The sequence below is a fragment of the Podarcis pityusensis genome (assembly GCF_964106645.2).
Source record: "Podarcis pityusensis genome assembly, chromosome: 1".
Taxonomy (NCBI): Eukaryota; Metazoa; Chordata; class Lepidosauria; order Squamata; family Lacertidae; genus Podarcis; species Podarcis pityusensis.
The window spans coordinates 33,327,860-33,344,949 of NC_138028.1; the positions used below are offsets into that span (position 1 = coordinate 33,327,860).

At 42.2% G+C, this 17,090-nt stretch overlaps 1 protein-coding gene across 4 annotated transcripts in view; it reads right to left on the minus strand.

The window, feature by feature from the left end:
• PAX9 (paired box 9) overlaps positions 1-17,090 on the minus strand; it is a 35,946-nt gene that overhangs the window by 4,078 nt on the left and 14,778 nt on the right. For 3 of the 4 annotated variants that reach the window (XM_080979039.1, XM_080979038.1, XM_080979037.1), the window contains exon 4: positions 12,172-12,222. The exons of the other annotated variant lie outside the window; for it this stretch is intronic. In XM_080979039.1, the coding sequence (XP_080835165.1) occupies positions 12,172-12,222 (51 nt within the window). The remainder of the gene's footprint in view (positions 1-12,171; positions 12,223-17,090) is intronic. 4 annotated transcript variants of the gene reach the window in all.

Sequence of the window (17,090 nt, forward strand, 5' to 3'; positions counted from 1 at the left end):
TTCAAGGATTTCAGGGTGGCTCATGCGAGGTTATCTCATTCTCTCCTTAGAGGTGTCTCTGCAGATAAACTTAATCCTCATTTACTCCTTGTCCGGACCCTTTTGGGCTCTGGTGCAATTCAGTGGGAGGGGTGAAGGGCTGCTGCGATTTCACAAATCGTCACAGTAGAACTGCACGTGGTGGCAGTTCAATGGATGTGAACCATATCATAAGCCCAGTCCCTGCCCTCAAAAGGGTGATGGACCCAAAACCATCTTAATTGGGACACCGATTTGAACTTTGATTTCCCCCCTGCGAGTCCTCTCTCTAACTACCACACTGGATCTTATTGGTGTCTTCTAGAGATCCAGAAGGAGATACTCTCTTAAAACAGGATACTTCCATCCCAAGTACACTTTTTTTCCCCTTTTAAACACCTGAATGCCAAAATCAGTTTGCCATGTGGCATATATGGATATATGGCATAACAGAGTGTTGGAATGAGGCTTGGGGGAGCAATTCAAATCCCCACTCAGCCAGAAAGTGCACTGGTGTCCTTGGGGCTGTCACTGTCTCTTGGCCTAACCTACCGCACAGGGTTGCTGTGAGGATAAAAATGAAGAAGGGGAAAGCCATGTATACCACCTTGAGTTCTTTGGAATTTTTTAAAGTGATAGTTAAAATTTATTTACCACACATGTCCCATTACACTGTACCCTATTAAATAATAAAAGGTCCCTCTACTGTTATGTTACTACCCCTGTGAACAATGACATATTATATATATAAGCAAAACATCTCTACTGAAGTTATTAATATGAAAGCAAGAGAGACCATTTTAAAAACAAAGCCAAAATCTACATTCCAACCAACATAGGTCATTTGAAAGACAAATGCAGGGAACTGAAAATCTGATTCAAATGTCACTTTTCAAAAAGGCCTTATGCTTGCCTAGAAGGAAGTTCTACTGATTTCAGTAGGCCTTAAACTCAGGCAAATATGGGCTAGAGTTCCAGGCATGTTGTTGGGACTAGTTTGAAATTTAGGCTGCCTGGGTTAACGGTGGAATTGACACCCATTTGTTAATCTGGCATTTCTGACAAGAACTACATTCACTTGAAGTTGAACTGGAGGGGATTAAATTCCAAGGCCCAGCAAATATTGGGCCAATAATTCAATGGAAGGAAATGAACACCAAAATACAAAATCAGGAGTTGGGAGAACCCTGCGGTGTTTATGGGCTTGTAAGGTACTTCGAAGTCTTTACTTAAGTGCTGGGTTTTGAGAAACATTTTTTTAGTTCTGTAAATATTACTCACATAATCGAAGCCATTGTTTATGAAAGGAAATTTAATTATTTAAGAAGTGCTTCTAGCTGAATGTAACCTATGTTCTTTTCCCTTTTTGCTCCGCTCCCCCCACCCTTTTGCCTCCTCTTTAAGGGGCAAAATCCACAGGGGAGATGTTTTGGATTGTTTCGACGGCTCAGAATTAACGTTTTGCAAGAGTCAAAGAGAACTGGAACTTCAGAAGATCTAATGCTAACCCCCTTGCCTTTTTGATGCTTTATATATTTAGCAAAATGCATTTTTACAATTTTGCTGTGCCTGATGTAGAATATATGGTGCAAAAGGCCTGCATCAGGAGTTACCCCTCAATTACATAGCTGTCAACTTTTCCCTTTTTTAAAGGGAAATCCCCTTATTCCAAATAGGATTCCTCACAAGAAAAGGGAAAAGTTGACAGCTATGCAATTATACTAAATTAATCTGTGTCACTCGGTGTATGGAATCAAAGAGTTAAAACGGGTTCAGATGCACAGTTGTGCTTATCAGTGTTGTGCTAAAGAAGCTGAAGGGACTGCTAAACATCTGACATAATAAAAGCCTTTCTGGACCCCATGATCTGCAGTGTGCATCTGGCTCAGGATAGCATCTATTGTCCTTGTCCTCAGGTTGTGCGTGTTTAGTCTTGCAGGGGTGGCCAATGTGTTGGCCTCCAGATGTTGCTTGACTACAGTTCCTACTATCCCTGACCTATAGCCATGCTGATTGGGGTTGATGGGGACTGTAATACAACATCTGGGAGACACCATTTTGGCTACCTTACGTCTATTGTCTAAACACACCTTTGGCACCTGCATCGGTGGCACCATCTTGGGTTGAAAGGGTGGATATTTTTGGATGGTTGGTCGAAATGGGATGCTCAAAGGTCACATGAGAGAATGTGACAAGTTATAAGAGTAAATAGGTAAAGAAATTCGTATAGGATCCAGGAATAGACAAGTAGCCAGTGTAAGGATTTAAGGAAGGGTGTCACATGGTCAGAGCAATGACAGAAGTGAATAATTTGGGTGGCAGAAGGTGTAAGAACTGTATGCATATTGCCTTGGCCCCATTCACACAGATAAGCCTACACACTGACAATCTGAATGTGTGTAGGGCCTGTTCAGACAGTACACTTAGCATGAGTAGGTTGGGGTGCACATTGAGTCTACATGTCATCTCAACCAAAAAGGGTTGTGATGTCTCAACATACATACATGATACTCTTTTATACACAAGACTAAGGAAGCTTTATCAAAGCTGGTCTATGGTTCATTATGAAACCAATCCATTTGGGTGGAGGAAGGGGGTCATATCTGTTTTTGCAGCAAAGTGCTGGTCGGGAAAAGCTTCTCAGACCAACCACCAGCCTGCATTGAGAAACCACTTCAGCCTGTAGTAGCATATAGCTGGAAACAGGACAGATTCCAGCTGAGCTTAGTGTTGATTCGCGCAACCTATCCAGTGGGCATCAGACTTGAGAAAAGCCCTTCTCAGTCTGACTTGGAAGCATTTCAGCCAGTGCTGAGCCACTCTTGGCCTGTCACTGTGTGGTGGAGATACACAAGAAGCTGCTTTATACCAGATCAGACTATTTGTCTATCTAAACCAACATTGTCTATTCTGAAAGTAGCTCTGTCCAGAGTGTTAGGTCTGGAGACTGTCTTTTTAAACCTTCAGCTCAGTCCTTCTAACTAGAGATGCCCTTCTTCATGCAAAAGATGCACTCTGCCACTGAGCAATGGTTCCTCCTGAATACTGAGAGACACACCTGCCTTAACAAGGAAAGTCCAGCAATAAGTATAGTTCAATCATTTTTTAAAAAAATCAAAAACTGAATACAATGGTACCTTGGGTTACATACACTTCAGGTTACACACGCTTCAGGTTACAGACTCCGCTAACCCAGAAATATTACCTGGGGTTAAGAACTTTGCTTCAGGATGAGAACAGAAATTGTGCTCTGGCGGCGTGGCAGCAGTGGGAGGCCCCATTAGCTAAAGTGGTGCTTCAGGTTAAGAACAGTTTCAGGTTAAGTACGGACCTCCAGAACAAATTAAGTACTTAACCTGAGTTACCACTGTAGTAAACATATAAGAATGATAACTAAAAGTGATCACACTAGACATTGCCCTCAAGTACAGAGAGGCCACCATAAGATTATCACAAGTGGTCACCATTAAACAGCAAACTGCTAAAAACCATACACCAAGTGAGCAAGAGACAGAGATCACCATCCAAATGGTTGGGGTGTACACAAAAATTCTTAGCTCAGTAACAGAAAGATGTTAGACTTGGGGCCAGACACACAGCCCTGGGGAAAGCATTCCAAAGACGAGGAGCCACTGCAAAAAAGAAGGCCCTTTCTCATGTAACCACCCTTGGACCTCTCTTGATGGTGGTACCAAGAGAAGGCAACCCAAAGACAAACAGAGGATCTGAGGAGGTTCATATGAGGAAAGGCACTCCATAAGAATCATCTAAAGCTTTATAGGTTAAAAGCAGCACTCTGACTTTGGCCCTGAAAACGACCCAATTCCAGTGGCTGATGGGCCAGCATGATCACACTTCCTGGTCCCGGTTACAAGTCTGACTACCAAACCTTGCACAGTTTTCAAAGGCAGCCCCATATTTAACACAATATAGTAGTCTAGGCACAAAATTACCAGAGCATAGTCAACTGAAGTCAATCTATCTCCATCCAGACAGTGGGGCCAGCACCAAAGCTTGTAGAAAGTGTTCTGTGTCCCAGAAGCTACCCAGGCTTCCAATGACAGTGATGGATCCTGAAGCAGTCCCTAAAACTATGAACCTGCCTTGAGAATTATTATACCAGAAGTTGAGCTAAATTTCTTAAAATCAATCCATCATTAGCTCCTAGATCTCTAGGCATGGCTTAGACTGCAAGATGCAGCAAATTTCAAAATGGATTGCATCAAGGCACAGTTATTCCTTAACCATGTGCTACGGAAAGAAATATGAAAACATGATTGTGTAAATAAAAAAGATTTCAGCGTTTGACAGCTGTTCTTTCATCACCCTTCTCTTTCAGGGCATTATCATTCCTCTGCAAACAGATTAATTCCCCCACTACCCATTTGAAAGCTGCAGCTCAGCAGAATATAAAGATGTGTGTCCAACAGACTAAACCTCACGTTTGCGAAATAGCTGTTAAAACTGTATGTTTGCATAACCAAGGGACATGGCAGTGCTGATGCATACTTGCTGCTTCCACCCCCCTCCCCCCCCTTTGTTCTTTCTGACGGAATGAAGCAATGACCTTAAATTCTATATAAACATATTTCTTGGAAATAACGCCCCATGTGTTCTCCAAAGATTGTACTTCTGAGTGTGGACTGGGATGCCAGTCATATATGAGTAATATTAAAAGGGTAATATAACGGGAAGAGGGTGTAAGCCAAGGGCAATACAGAGGATGTGAACATACTACATCACTCCTCTATTGGACAGTAAAGATGATTTATATAATCAAATCATTTTATGCAATCCCAAGAGAAGACTTGACCATTTGCCCAAATACAACTTAATCAGCAACTTAATTCCATCAGCGGTGGAATTCTTATTCACCGACGGGGAATTTAGTGTGCATTGACACTACAGTGGTACCTCGGTTTACGAACTTAATCCGTTCCTGAAGTCCATTCTTAAACTGAGGCTCACTTTCCCTAATGAGGCCTCCCGCCACCAGTGCCCATCCACTGTTCAGATTCTGTTCTTAGACCAAGGTAAAGTTCGCAAACCAGGACACTATTTCCGGTTTTGCGGAGTTCATAAACCAAAACATTCTTAAACAGGACTGTTCTTAAACCAAGGTACCACTGTACAGTGGTACCTCAGGTTAAGTACTTAATTCATTCCGCAGGTCTGATCTTAACCTGAAACTGTTCTTAACCTGAAGCACCACTTTAGCTAATGGGGCCTCCTGTTGCCGCTGCGCCGTCACTGCACAATTTCTGTTCTCATCCTGAAGCAAAGTTCTTAACCCGAGATACTATTTCTGGGTTAGCACAGTCTGTAACCTGAAGCGTATGTAACCTGAAGTGTATGTAACCCGAGGTACCACTGTACTGTCTTTTTTTAGAATATAATATATTTTATACACACACACACACACACACACCACATCTTTTTTTAAAAAATCAATCAGCCCTGCGCACAGTTCTCCAGAAGCAAGATTTCAAAACTGAACTTCCAAATAAATAGCACCAGTGTGCTAGAATGGCATCTATATTCCTTGCCCACTGTTAATTCTACAGTGGCAAAGAGCACAAACATTTATCTGAACAATGAGTCAACTAGCTGAGATCCTTTCCAGAGGAAATGTTATTTTATTTGCCTAAGAACCGGCAAAAAAGAATAAGGAGAGTATCTAGAACAGCAGTGGGCAACCTGTGCTGTTCCAGATGCTGCTGGAATCAGTTCCAGGCAGTGGGGACAATGCCCACGGATAATGGAAGGTGTAATCCAGAAACATCTAGAGCGCCCCAAATTTCCCATCCCTAATCTAGAAGCCTTGGAGTAGTATGAAAATGGCAACATTCAGAGGGACAGAGAAACTTGACCTTCATATGCTAAAATTTCTAATAAAAAGCACATCCGAATGTTATACAAAGTTTCATATGGACAGCCAGAAATGCTTTGGGACAAAACTAGAACAAAAAAATAGTTTTTAGGGTTTTCCAATTTATATTTTGTACACGTGTAGCAGGTACCCAATTCCACCAACAGAGATTTACAGCAGTCCTAAATTTTGCCAAATGTTAAACAAGGCAGCTACCACAAATAAGGAAATTTGTAGGCAACATACTTGTTGTGACCATTCAACAGATGGCAAATTTTGCCCCAGAGGAAATCCTGGGCAGGATAAAAGCTGGTGAGGAAATATCTGATAGTTTGAGAGAGGCTTAAGTTCACATGGTTGACACACATTTTTATTTCGCCCCACTGCCAAATCTGGTTGAACAGGTTTTTCAGGCTTTTAAACAATTCAATATAATACAATACAAAAAAGCCCGTCAACATTTCTGCTTACTGTTAAGATCTGTGGCCACCAATCAGTCAACCAGCTTCTCCAGCATATTGGAAATTAAAACCTGTTTACCAGAGGTGAAAGTGGGAGGAACAATTCCTTCTTTAAACCATCATCAATTCTCTGAAAGAAAATTATTGTTTGTCTCCAGATTCAGCAACTTTTTTTGAGGAATGGGAAGAATATAAGGAGCAGTAAAGGACGTACAGCTATGTGCTGGCTATCATTTCAATATCACAGATACAAAAAGCCTTTGCTCAGAAGGGGATTATTATTTTTGTTTATGAAAGGCTGACACAGAGAGCAAAGCCAACAAAGGTCCTTTTTAGAATTCCCATTTTTCAGAGCATGTAAGTAGCATCTCCAAACTACGGTCTGCCTTAACATAAAACCCACATTGAAGGAAAATCCGGTTCCTAAACCATACCTGAAATCCTGGATTGGATTATGACTTTAGCAGCACATGGATCAAGAAAGCTCAGAAAAAGACGCAAAAAACCCAAAGTGACTGATCAGCATAATAGAGATCCATAGAGACCAATTGGCATGATTTTTTACCCATTCTGGGATCCTTAAAAGTGATGAAAGACTGGATATAAATCAAAATAAATGATAAAATTGCTTTCAAGAACCATACAGAAGGGTAACTACTGCAGCAACAAATAGTTCTAGCTGTCATTTATCAGCCAATCTGAAATTATCCATCCATTGCAAATTAAGCCAATAATAAATCAATATCTTTACTTTTAGTAAAACCTAGGTCCCAGTAAGTGTCTTTGAGATTGGTGATAATTAATTAGATATTGTTTCTCTGCCCCAAGATTTGCTATACCCGCCTAAATAATAATAATAATAATAATAATAATAATAATAATTTATTATTTGTACCCCGCCCATCTGACTGGGTTTCCCCAGCCACTCTGGGCAGCTTCCAACAAAGATAAAAAATACACTAAAATGTCACATATTAAAAACTTCCCTGAACAGGGCTGCCTTCAGATGTCTTCTCCATAAGGGTATACAGTGGTACCTCAGGTTACATACGCTTCAGGTTACAGACTCCGCTAAGCCAGAAATAGTGCTTCAGGTTAAGAACTTTGCTTCAGGATGAGAACAGAAATCGTGCTCCGGCGGCGTGGCAGCAGCAGGAGGCCCCATTAGCTAAAGTGGTGCTTCAGGTTAAGAACAGTTTCAGGTTAAGTACGGACCTCCGGAACGAATTAAGTACTTAACCTGAGGTACCACTGTATTAGCTAACACAGTGTAGTCTCAAAACATTAAGATGTTACACTGGCATTGCAGAGGCATCACAAACCGCTAAAGCAAATTATTTAGGTTTGGAGATGGGGAACCCACAGAGAAGAGTAATGTTTTGTTGTCAGTACCATTGCTCCATTCATAATATATTGCATAATTATTAGGTTATCACGTTTCAAATAAATCTGCCGTTAGAAACAGAAACCATAAAATGTGATTGACTCTGCACCAACAATTACTCACTTGCAAAAATATTGTGCAAACAGTAGGATACAACAAGAAGAAGTGAGAAGTGGTTTCTTAGAGAGTCAGTCAATGAAAATCAAACCACAGTCTCTATTGGAAACAGGTTGGGATGGGGAAAGTTACAGGAGAAAGGGCTTATAAATTTCGAACCCCACTGGGAAACTGGGGCTAAATATTTTCAGATATTGTCTGCTGAAAGAAGAACACAGATGGATTTCATAGTGGAGACAGCACCACAACGAGAAGCTGGCAGCACTGTGGGAAGGGAGCAAAAATAGCCTACCAGCTGGGAGAGAAAAGCAAGTCAGATATTGGCAAGTATTTAAATATGCAGTCAATGGAAAGGCTGGTCCAAGCAAAGAAGGCCTGATGGCTTGTTCTTCCCTCCATCCCCCCACCCAGTAAGAAACATGCAGTCTCATGCCAATTTAGATTCCGATAGTGAGAGCCATAGCGGGCACCAGCGGGTGGTAAGAAAGCACTGCATACCCATGGCAATACAAATCTGACTTATTAAACAGGGTGGCAAAATATGCAGGAATGAAGGAGACATGTGGTTCCATTCATTTCTGATTTTAATACGAGCCTACCTAATTTGTACTTTCTGAAACAATATGCAAACTGAAATGTAGGTATCCTTTGAAACTCACACATCCCAGAATTCTGTGATGCTATTCGCCAAAGATGGTGAGTCTCCTCTTCATTGCAATCGCCGTGAACTCTTGGATACCTCAAGGACTGCCGCTCTCCATATGACCCTATCCAGACCCTGAGATCATCCTCTGAGGTCCTGCTTCATGTGTCTCCTCTACGGGAGGTCTAGAGGGTGGCAACACGAGAACGGGCCTTTTCTGCAGTGGTTCCTCATTTGTGGAATGCTCTCGCTGGGGGGGGGGGGTTGACTGACGACAGACAAAAATGTTCCTCTTTGAAGGTAAAGGTAAAGGGACCCCTGACCATTAGATCCAGTCGTGACCGACTCTGGGGTTGCGGCGCTCATCTCACTTTATTGGCCGAGGGAGCCGGTGTACAGCTTCCGAGTCATGTGGCCAGCATGACTAAGCTGCTTCTGGTGAACTAGAGCAGCACACGGAAACGCTGTTTACCTTCCCGCCGAAGCGGTACCTGTTTATCTACTTGCACTTTGACGTGCTTTCGAACTGCTAGTTGGCAGGAGCAGGGACCGAGCAACTGGAGCTCACCTCGTCGTGGGGATTCGAACCAGAGTCAATTTCCCTAACAGTCCAGCAAGGTATTCAGGTGACTCTTTTAAACCAGTGGCTCCACTGGGTAGGGTGAATGCACACAACCATTTACCAACTGGGTTCCACCATAGGCTGCATGCAACATCATACTAAGCAGGTCGTGTGAGCCCCCACAGACAACAGAATTGTACTGACTCGGTGAGCCTTCTCACCGCAGAGTAACTTGGCCTTCTGTATCACTTAGTCAACTGGAACAGAGTATTTTTGCATACATTGGGGCACCAGTGGCATAGTGTGGGAGGCATGGGGACCGTGGCCCCAGGCACATTTTTTTGAGGAGGCGCAACCAGGTGCCCCCACAACAGGCTCCCTCGTTGGAGTCTGGCTCTGGTACACAAGGGAGCTGCAGAGGCAGCTTCCTTGCACGACGGCCCAACGCTGCTGGGCACAGAGCAGTCAGTCAGGAAGAAGGAGGTCTCACAAGGGTTCACTGCAGCTCACCTGGGAAGGAATCAGGTGTATGAGGTAGGAACAACTCACACCCTTTCATCTATATCATGCAATGACATGGATGACTTTACATGAAAACGTGGATGATATTCTAATCAAGGTAAATTAATAGCTTGGGAACAAAACATATTTGGGAGGTTCCTCCTCCTCATCATCATCATCATGGACCTCCAGATGTCCTCAGTTCCATCAATTATGCCTTGCCTGCCATCATCCACTCAAGAATTTTGACACTGAACAAAATAATTCCACTCATCCCAAGTAGCTACACATGCACAAGCAATCATATGAATAAGTATGAATAGAACGGATAAAGAAAACAGAGACGACCAGACTTCCGGGTTGGCGCCTCTGGCAATGGCGGATTTCCTCCAATCGGGAGGAATCCGCTCCGTGGAAAAAAGGGTCTGAACCGCCACGGCGAGGCGGAGACCCATCAAAAACCACAGGCGGGAGAAGCCTGTGGACGTGGGATTCGGCTGGCACCTTTGCGCCCCCCCTACTCACGGGGAACCCCGGTTTTGGGGATCCGGAGCGACGTGGGGTGAGTGGCGCGGTGCCTTGAATCGACTGCTTCTTTCATGGAGTGAAGCCGCATTGCTGTTGCCGGAGAGCGCTGACTTTTTCCTGTGGACAATTGGATCTTAAATAACTGTCCATGAGTAGAACGGAAAATTGGATTAAGAAATTTCTTTTAATTTGGCACTGAAGCGGGAAGGTCTAAACAGGAAGTCCGCCTTTCCGCTTTTGTAGATAGATTAAAGCAAAGACACGGCAAGCTAGAGTTTAGAAAGTCGTCTGTAAAGGATCAATTTTCATCATTTAAAATTACTGAACCCCCCTTGGAAGCAGAAGAGGGGGGAACTTTTTCTGGACTGTTTAAACCTGCAGAAGAGAGAGTAAAGAAAAGCAATTTTCCACCGTCTTGAACCTGGGAGCGGGGTGTCAGGACAGACGTCCTTGGGAAGTTCATTGACTATAGACAAACGTTTTTGACAGATAGTTAAAAGAAGAGAAACATATTGATTCCATTGTTCCCCTTCGCATCTAAAAGGAACAAAATATTGACAAAATATCTGAAAAAGGAAACTTTGTTGTTAGATCTGCTTTTTTCAAAAAAAAGAAGAAGAAGAAGAAGAGATGGATATAAATAGAAGCTTTTTCCCCTAGAGGGAGCTTGCGAAACTGTGATTAAATTTGAACTGGGGAGCTTTGCAGCTGCAATAGATTAAGATTGTGGGATCAGACTTTGCACAAGAATGTACTCGGAGGCTCTGGTGCTTGCCTTCTGCAAGACAAGTGCTCTGTTGGAACAGCTACATGAGAAGACGGATTTGATGACTGTTGCGATTGGAAATTTTGGACAGGCAGTGGGTATCTATATAGAACCCACTCAGGAATTAATCCAGGAGTGTGCTCTGACAGATCAGATGAGGGAGGAGGTTGTTGCTGGACCTCGGGAGGCAGAGATGGAGGGAACTGTGGCCCAGCAGGAACATGTGTTGTTGGATCTGACGAATGTACCTGGAAAAAGCCAGATATGGAGAGATAGAGTCTTGTTTGGTTTGGAGATGGGGGGCTGGATAGACCCCCCTATGCAGGGATGTTTTGACCTTTCAAGTCTGGCTTTGGGCCGGGAGGAGTTCAGAGTTGTGGGGGCCCTTAACTTTGGAGGGACCTTGAAACATGCTTTTAAATACCACATGGAGTACAGTGTTGACTATGGAAAAGGGGCTGATCTGTCGAGAAGAGACAAAAATATCATCAAGCTGGAGTCTCCACGAATGAAAGGAGCAGAAGACAAAGTAAAGTACAGGTATAAATATGAAGAAGACCTGCGGAAGGGACATGGAAGAGATTTAAGGGCCTCGGACATAAGGTTACCGGGTTGATGAACTAGATGGATGGGATAGAAAGGACTGACAAAACCCGAGACCAGGAGGAAGAGACGTTGGAAGAAGATTGGAAGAAAGTTTTAAAAAAATTATTTAGGAAAATTTTTGTAAAATTAATGAGTATTAGAAAAATGTTGGAACGAAATTATTTGTCTTTAGCAGAAATGTTAAAAAGAATTATGTAAGAATATGTTATGGTTATGAGAAATTGGTATAAATAAGATTTAAGTTTTAAGTTTTTTTATGGTAAGATAAGGTTAAAATAGATCAAGGTAATTTAATGACAGAATATTATGAAAGATGGAAAGGATTTGCTGAGATAATTAACAACTAGAATACACAAAAGGGAGGTGTGAGGAGGTCGATGAAATAAGGTAATGATAGTTAAGGATTTGAGAATACTGGATCTGTTTTTAAAAAAATTTTGTTTATTTTTGCTTTTTGATTTTGATGTATTATGTGCTTTGCTTTTGCTTTTTGATTTTGAATTGTTCTTTGTTTTTTCCTTCTTTTTTCTCTTTGTTTTTTTTGTAATCTTAAAATTTTCAATAAATATTATTTAAAAAAAAAGAAAAGAAAACAGAGACGGACTGAAAGCAAAGGGTTTCCAACATTTCCCTAAGTCTTGAGAGAATGGGCCTGATAACAAACAAATTCCATAAGAGGGTGCCATAACTGAAGAGGTCCTGCCACTTGCACTCACCAGTCTTGCCTCTGAAGGCCAGGTACTCAGAGAAGGGTCTCTCCTGATGACCTGAGTGCATAGGGGGAGGAAAGGTTACATATAGGAGAAGGCAATTCCACTATGTCCATATTCAAGAAAATTTATTCCCTAGGAGGGGATTCCCAAGTTCAATGTGAATGCTGATGAGAGAATTTCATAAGCATTTAGATTACCATATTCCTGAGGTAGCAAATGTGATGTCCTCCATATATTGTTGGACTACAACTCCCATCATCCCCAACTATTGGCCTGTCTGGCTGGGGCTGATGGGAGTTGCAGTCCAACAATATGTGGGGTGGGGGGGACCATGTTGGCTAACCCTGGCATATTCCACCTGCAACAGTGGGTTCAGTTTAACTTCAGTGAACTTGCAAAGCCAGATCAAGTTGCAGCCTGACCAATTTTAAAACATCCACAAAAAGTTACCCATGTTTAAGGGGTGTGCATGTAGGTATAAAATTCTACTCTAAAGTTGTGTGATTCTAAACAGGCTTAGGATGGTATTTAACTAAGTTTCACTGAGAGAAGACCCACTGAAATTATTTAACATGATTCTATGGGAGGACTTTCATGTTCAGCTAAGGCGATTGCTCAGTGAGGGCAAGCATCTTGACTTGCAAAATGGAACAATCCTCTCTTTCCTTCCCCCATGCACTGTTCTGGGGTGGGGGGAGCATGTGAGTGGGTGGATGAGTGGAAGCCCCATTGCACAAGCAGAGGTCCTTGCACAGGGCTTCCACTGACAGGACCTGTTAGTTGAATTCTGCCCAAAGGTCTATTCCAGGGTTTCCCAAACTTGGGTCTCTAGCTGTTTTTGGAGTACAACTTCCATCCTCCCTAGCTAGCAGGACCAGTGGCCTGGGATGATGGAGACCGTAGTCCAAAAACAGCTGGAGATTCAAGCTAGGGAAAACTTAGTTGAATACCACCCATATTTCTCAAGCCTTCTGGGGAGTGAATTTCAACTGGACGTGTTACATATCTCCCCCATTCCTCTCACTGTCAAAGTGCATAGTGTAAGTTATTTGAGGCAGAGACTTTCCTCTCAGCTTTTAAAAAAATAACCTTGGGTTACTCTGTAAAGTTCCTTTGTTGTATAAACAAAACAGTAATTATAAAATATATGATTGGGATATGAGTAAGGAAGAGCTTGAATAAGTTCTCTACCACATCCATTTCTGAAGCTACCACATGTAAGACTCAAGGCAATATGCAGCTGGGGGAAAGAGATGTTCTCCACTACTGCACCACTTAAAGGTTCAGGAAGGTGATCCAGCTTACAGCCTAGAAACATGCAAGGCATGAAACTATGGTCAAGCATAACGCTTTCTTCTCCTTATAACTACTGCTTCTTCTTTCTGGGCAGATCAACCTGCCTGTAAGCCAGCAAGCAGAGAGAGAGAGAGAGAGAGAGAGAGAGAGAGAGAACAAGCATGCTTTTCTTGACCATCTATGCCAGCATTGCATTCTTACAGTGGCCAGCCTGATGTTCATGGCCAGTTCCCCAACAGGACATTTGTTGTTGTTGTTGTTTAGTCGTTTAGTCGTGCTTGACTCTTCGTGACCCCATGGACCAGAATCATAGAATTGGAAGGGACCCTATGGACCATCTAGTCTAATCCCCTCAGTTCAGGAATATGCATCCATACAGGGGATCAACCCATGACCTTGGCATTATAAGCACCACACTCTAAGCAACAGAGCTAACCAACAAGGCATAAGCACAAGAGAAAATCTCCTGGGGTGTGGGGTCTACAGCAGGGCCTTCAGGAGCTGAACGGAGTCTGTTACTGCATAAACACACAGTACATTCTCTGTTTGATGGTAGGCTTATCACCAGCTGTCAACTATTCCATTCCTATTTTCAGAAGCAACCTGCTTCTGAAGACCAGCCAATGAGAGCAAAAAGTATGGGAAGGCTATGGTATGGATTTACCCAAAACGTCTATCTTCCTGGTTGGGAACAGAATGCAGGAGTATATGAGCCTTTTGATCCAGCCAGGCAGAGCTCTCCTTAGGTTCTTAAGCACAGCCTGTCCACAGAATATGAGAAATACAGAGGAACGAGTTCCACACACTGAAAGTATCTGTAGACAGAACCATCTTATAAATATACCGAGCAGCATGAGTTTTCAAAGACATTCACTTGCGAATTAAAGAATCACAAAAAACCAAACACAGAGACTTTCATCATCAAGCTACTAGCCAGGGAAATGTTATATATAACTCAGACAAAAATCCTTTGTAATCATCCCACTAAAATGCAGTGACTAAATGCAGAGTGTGTGTGTGTGTGTGTGTGTGTGTGTGTGTGTGTGCGCGCACGTGCACGCGCTTTCCACTGGTGACAACTTCACTGACCTATGGCAGTGGCATAAATGTGAAGGGTATTCAAGTGGTGAATCTGTCCCACTAACTTCAGGTTGGCCTATATTCTATGGAGGCAATTACAAAACCACCACTTCCTGAACAGAATCTGAGTAATCAGGTTTCATTCAGGAAACTGTGGAGATTAGGAAAACGGCATTCAGCCCTTAACCCACAGGCAAAACACGTATTTGACTATAGGAAGGGGGGGGGGGTTGGAATGCCTGTGACTTCTCTATATCACATTATCTGCTCTGTTCATTGAAAGGGCAGGATATAAACTAATTAAATAAATAAATAATCAATCAGTCTTAGTTACATATGTATAAAAGGTCCAGATATGCAACCAAATATCACTGGTGAGCAAAGAATACTGCATACTCCCCCCCCCTTTTTTCTTTCCTCATGTAAACACAGACAAGTTGTTTTCTATTTTCATGGAGCGTAACAACCAAAGCTGAAACCGATTCAAATTTTTTATCAGAATGATTGCTTGCTTTTCAACTGGCTAATAAGTTAATCAATTTATTACATCTACATATTGACGAAATTAAGTTCTAGTATAGAAGCATTGTTTTGTTCTTAGATACTGAACCAGGTAAGAGACAACTGCAAAAGGTATCAAGCACAATAACATACAAAAAGCATACCTTTGGCATTTATTTTGCCCTATTTGCCTACTGCAGTATGTAAATTAGATGAAAAAATCAACAAGCACACCCCTAACTCTCAGGCCCACCAATTTAAACCTTGTTAGAATTTGCATTTGCCAAATGTCCAGCTAAAGTTGGTTTTAGTAGGTTAGTCTACTGCTTAAACTCTTTGGGACTTCTAGCCTTACTAAGTGACACAAAATTAGCACCATTCAACTGTTTATGAATGTCTGATACAAATAGTCTCTTGGATCTGATGAAGTGCACTCTGGCCCACGAGAGCTTACATTTGTTAGCTACTAAGGTGCCTTGAAATCTTGTTGTTTCACTATTCTCTTATTGTTGATATGAAGAGATGAGGATTGTTAAACACAGTCCCTCGTGCATCTAAACAGTTAACATCACTATTAACTCTTTCCTGAAAGAGATTAATGAAACCAGGGGGAAGGAGAGAAAGGCGAGACCTATATTCAGCCACCTGTGGCATTCCCATTACCCCTGACCATTGGGCCAGGCAGCGGGGACTGATGGGAGTTGAAGTCCAACAACAGCATCTGGAGAGCCAAAGGTTCCCTATCTATTCCCCAGCAATTCTACTACATCATTAGGTAACTGTTCTACGTGCTTAGAATCATACGCTGCAATTACGCTAGTAGGATTGCAAGAAATTTTGTAAGGAGGATTATGCGAAATATTGCAGAGAAAACTATGATAAGAATTATTAGTGAAGGAGTATTAAATGTAATACTGAAAATAATGAAATGCAGATTAAGTGATAAAGACTGAAAAATCTTCAGATGCAGTTGATGGAAGTCCAAAACATTGTTTAAGATAAGAAAGTATGTTATATGATTTTTAGAAATCATTTGTAAAAATCAATAAAAATATTTTTTAAAAAATAGTATTGTACACTGCATATACACCATGCAGTTAAAGCAATTCCCCAGAAGCCTGGGAACGACAGTCTGCTAAAGGTGCTGGGAAATAAAGCTCTATGAGGAGCAAAATACAATTCCTATTATTTTTCTGGGGTGGCAGAGATAGAGATGTGCTTCAAATGTATGGAATGTTGGAAGGGACCTCAAAGGCCATCCAATTCAATGCCCTTCTAATGCAGAAAACCCACTACTCTTGCCCCCTCAATTCCAGTCATTCTTACTACAGCACTATAGATAGTCCCTGCCCCCCTAATATTATAAGGAGTGGGCCAGAGACAGCAGACACCTAGGGATGGAATTAAGGCTGTCTTGACGCATAATTTATAGGAGGAATTCAACACCATGCTCTTCTGGTTGTTCCATCAGCACAAGCATTTCTGTTTGCTAGATGGAATAATATCCCTCTATTCCCCTCTGTGCTATTCTAGGGGCTGTTTTCAACAGACCTAAAGCAGATTTGGGGAAGCGAGAAGGGGCCACTCAGGAGGAAGCCCTGTTGCACTTGCTAGAGTCTTTGTGCTGGCTTCCTTAGTTGAATCTAGGCCTATTTTCGCTACATTCCAGACCAGCACCAATTAGTCCCCAACCTGACCCTATATTACAGAATACAGGGTTCTGATATGTGCAGGTCCCTTGCAGTAGCAAGACGGGGATTACTTCCAGGATCACACACATTTTGCACCAGCAGGTTTTTCTACTGCCAGAGAAAGGAGGGGAGGAAAAAAAATATTTATTTGAGAAACTCCATCTTTCCTCATTAAATAACAACAACAACAACAACATTTGTAATTCATCTTATTCCAAGGACCTCAAGGTGGTTTACATAGTTCTCCTCCCCATTTTTTTACCTCACAACAACCCTGAGAGGCTGAGAGTAAGTAACTGGCCCATGGTCACCCAGTGAGCTTCATGGCTGAGTGTGGATTTGAACTCTGGTCTC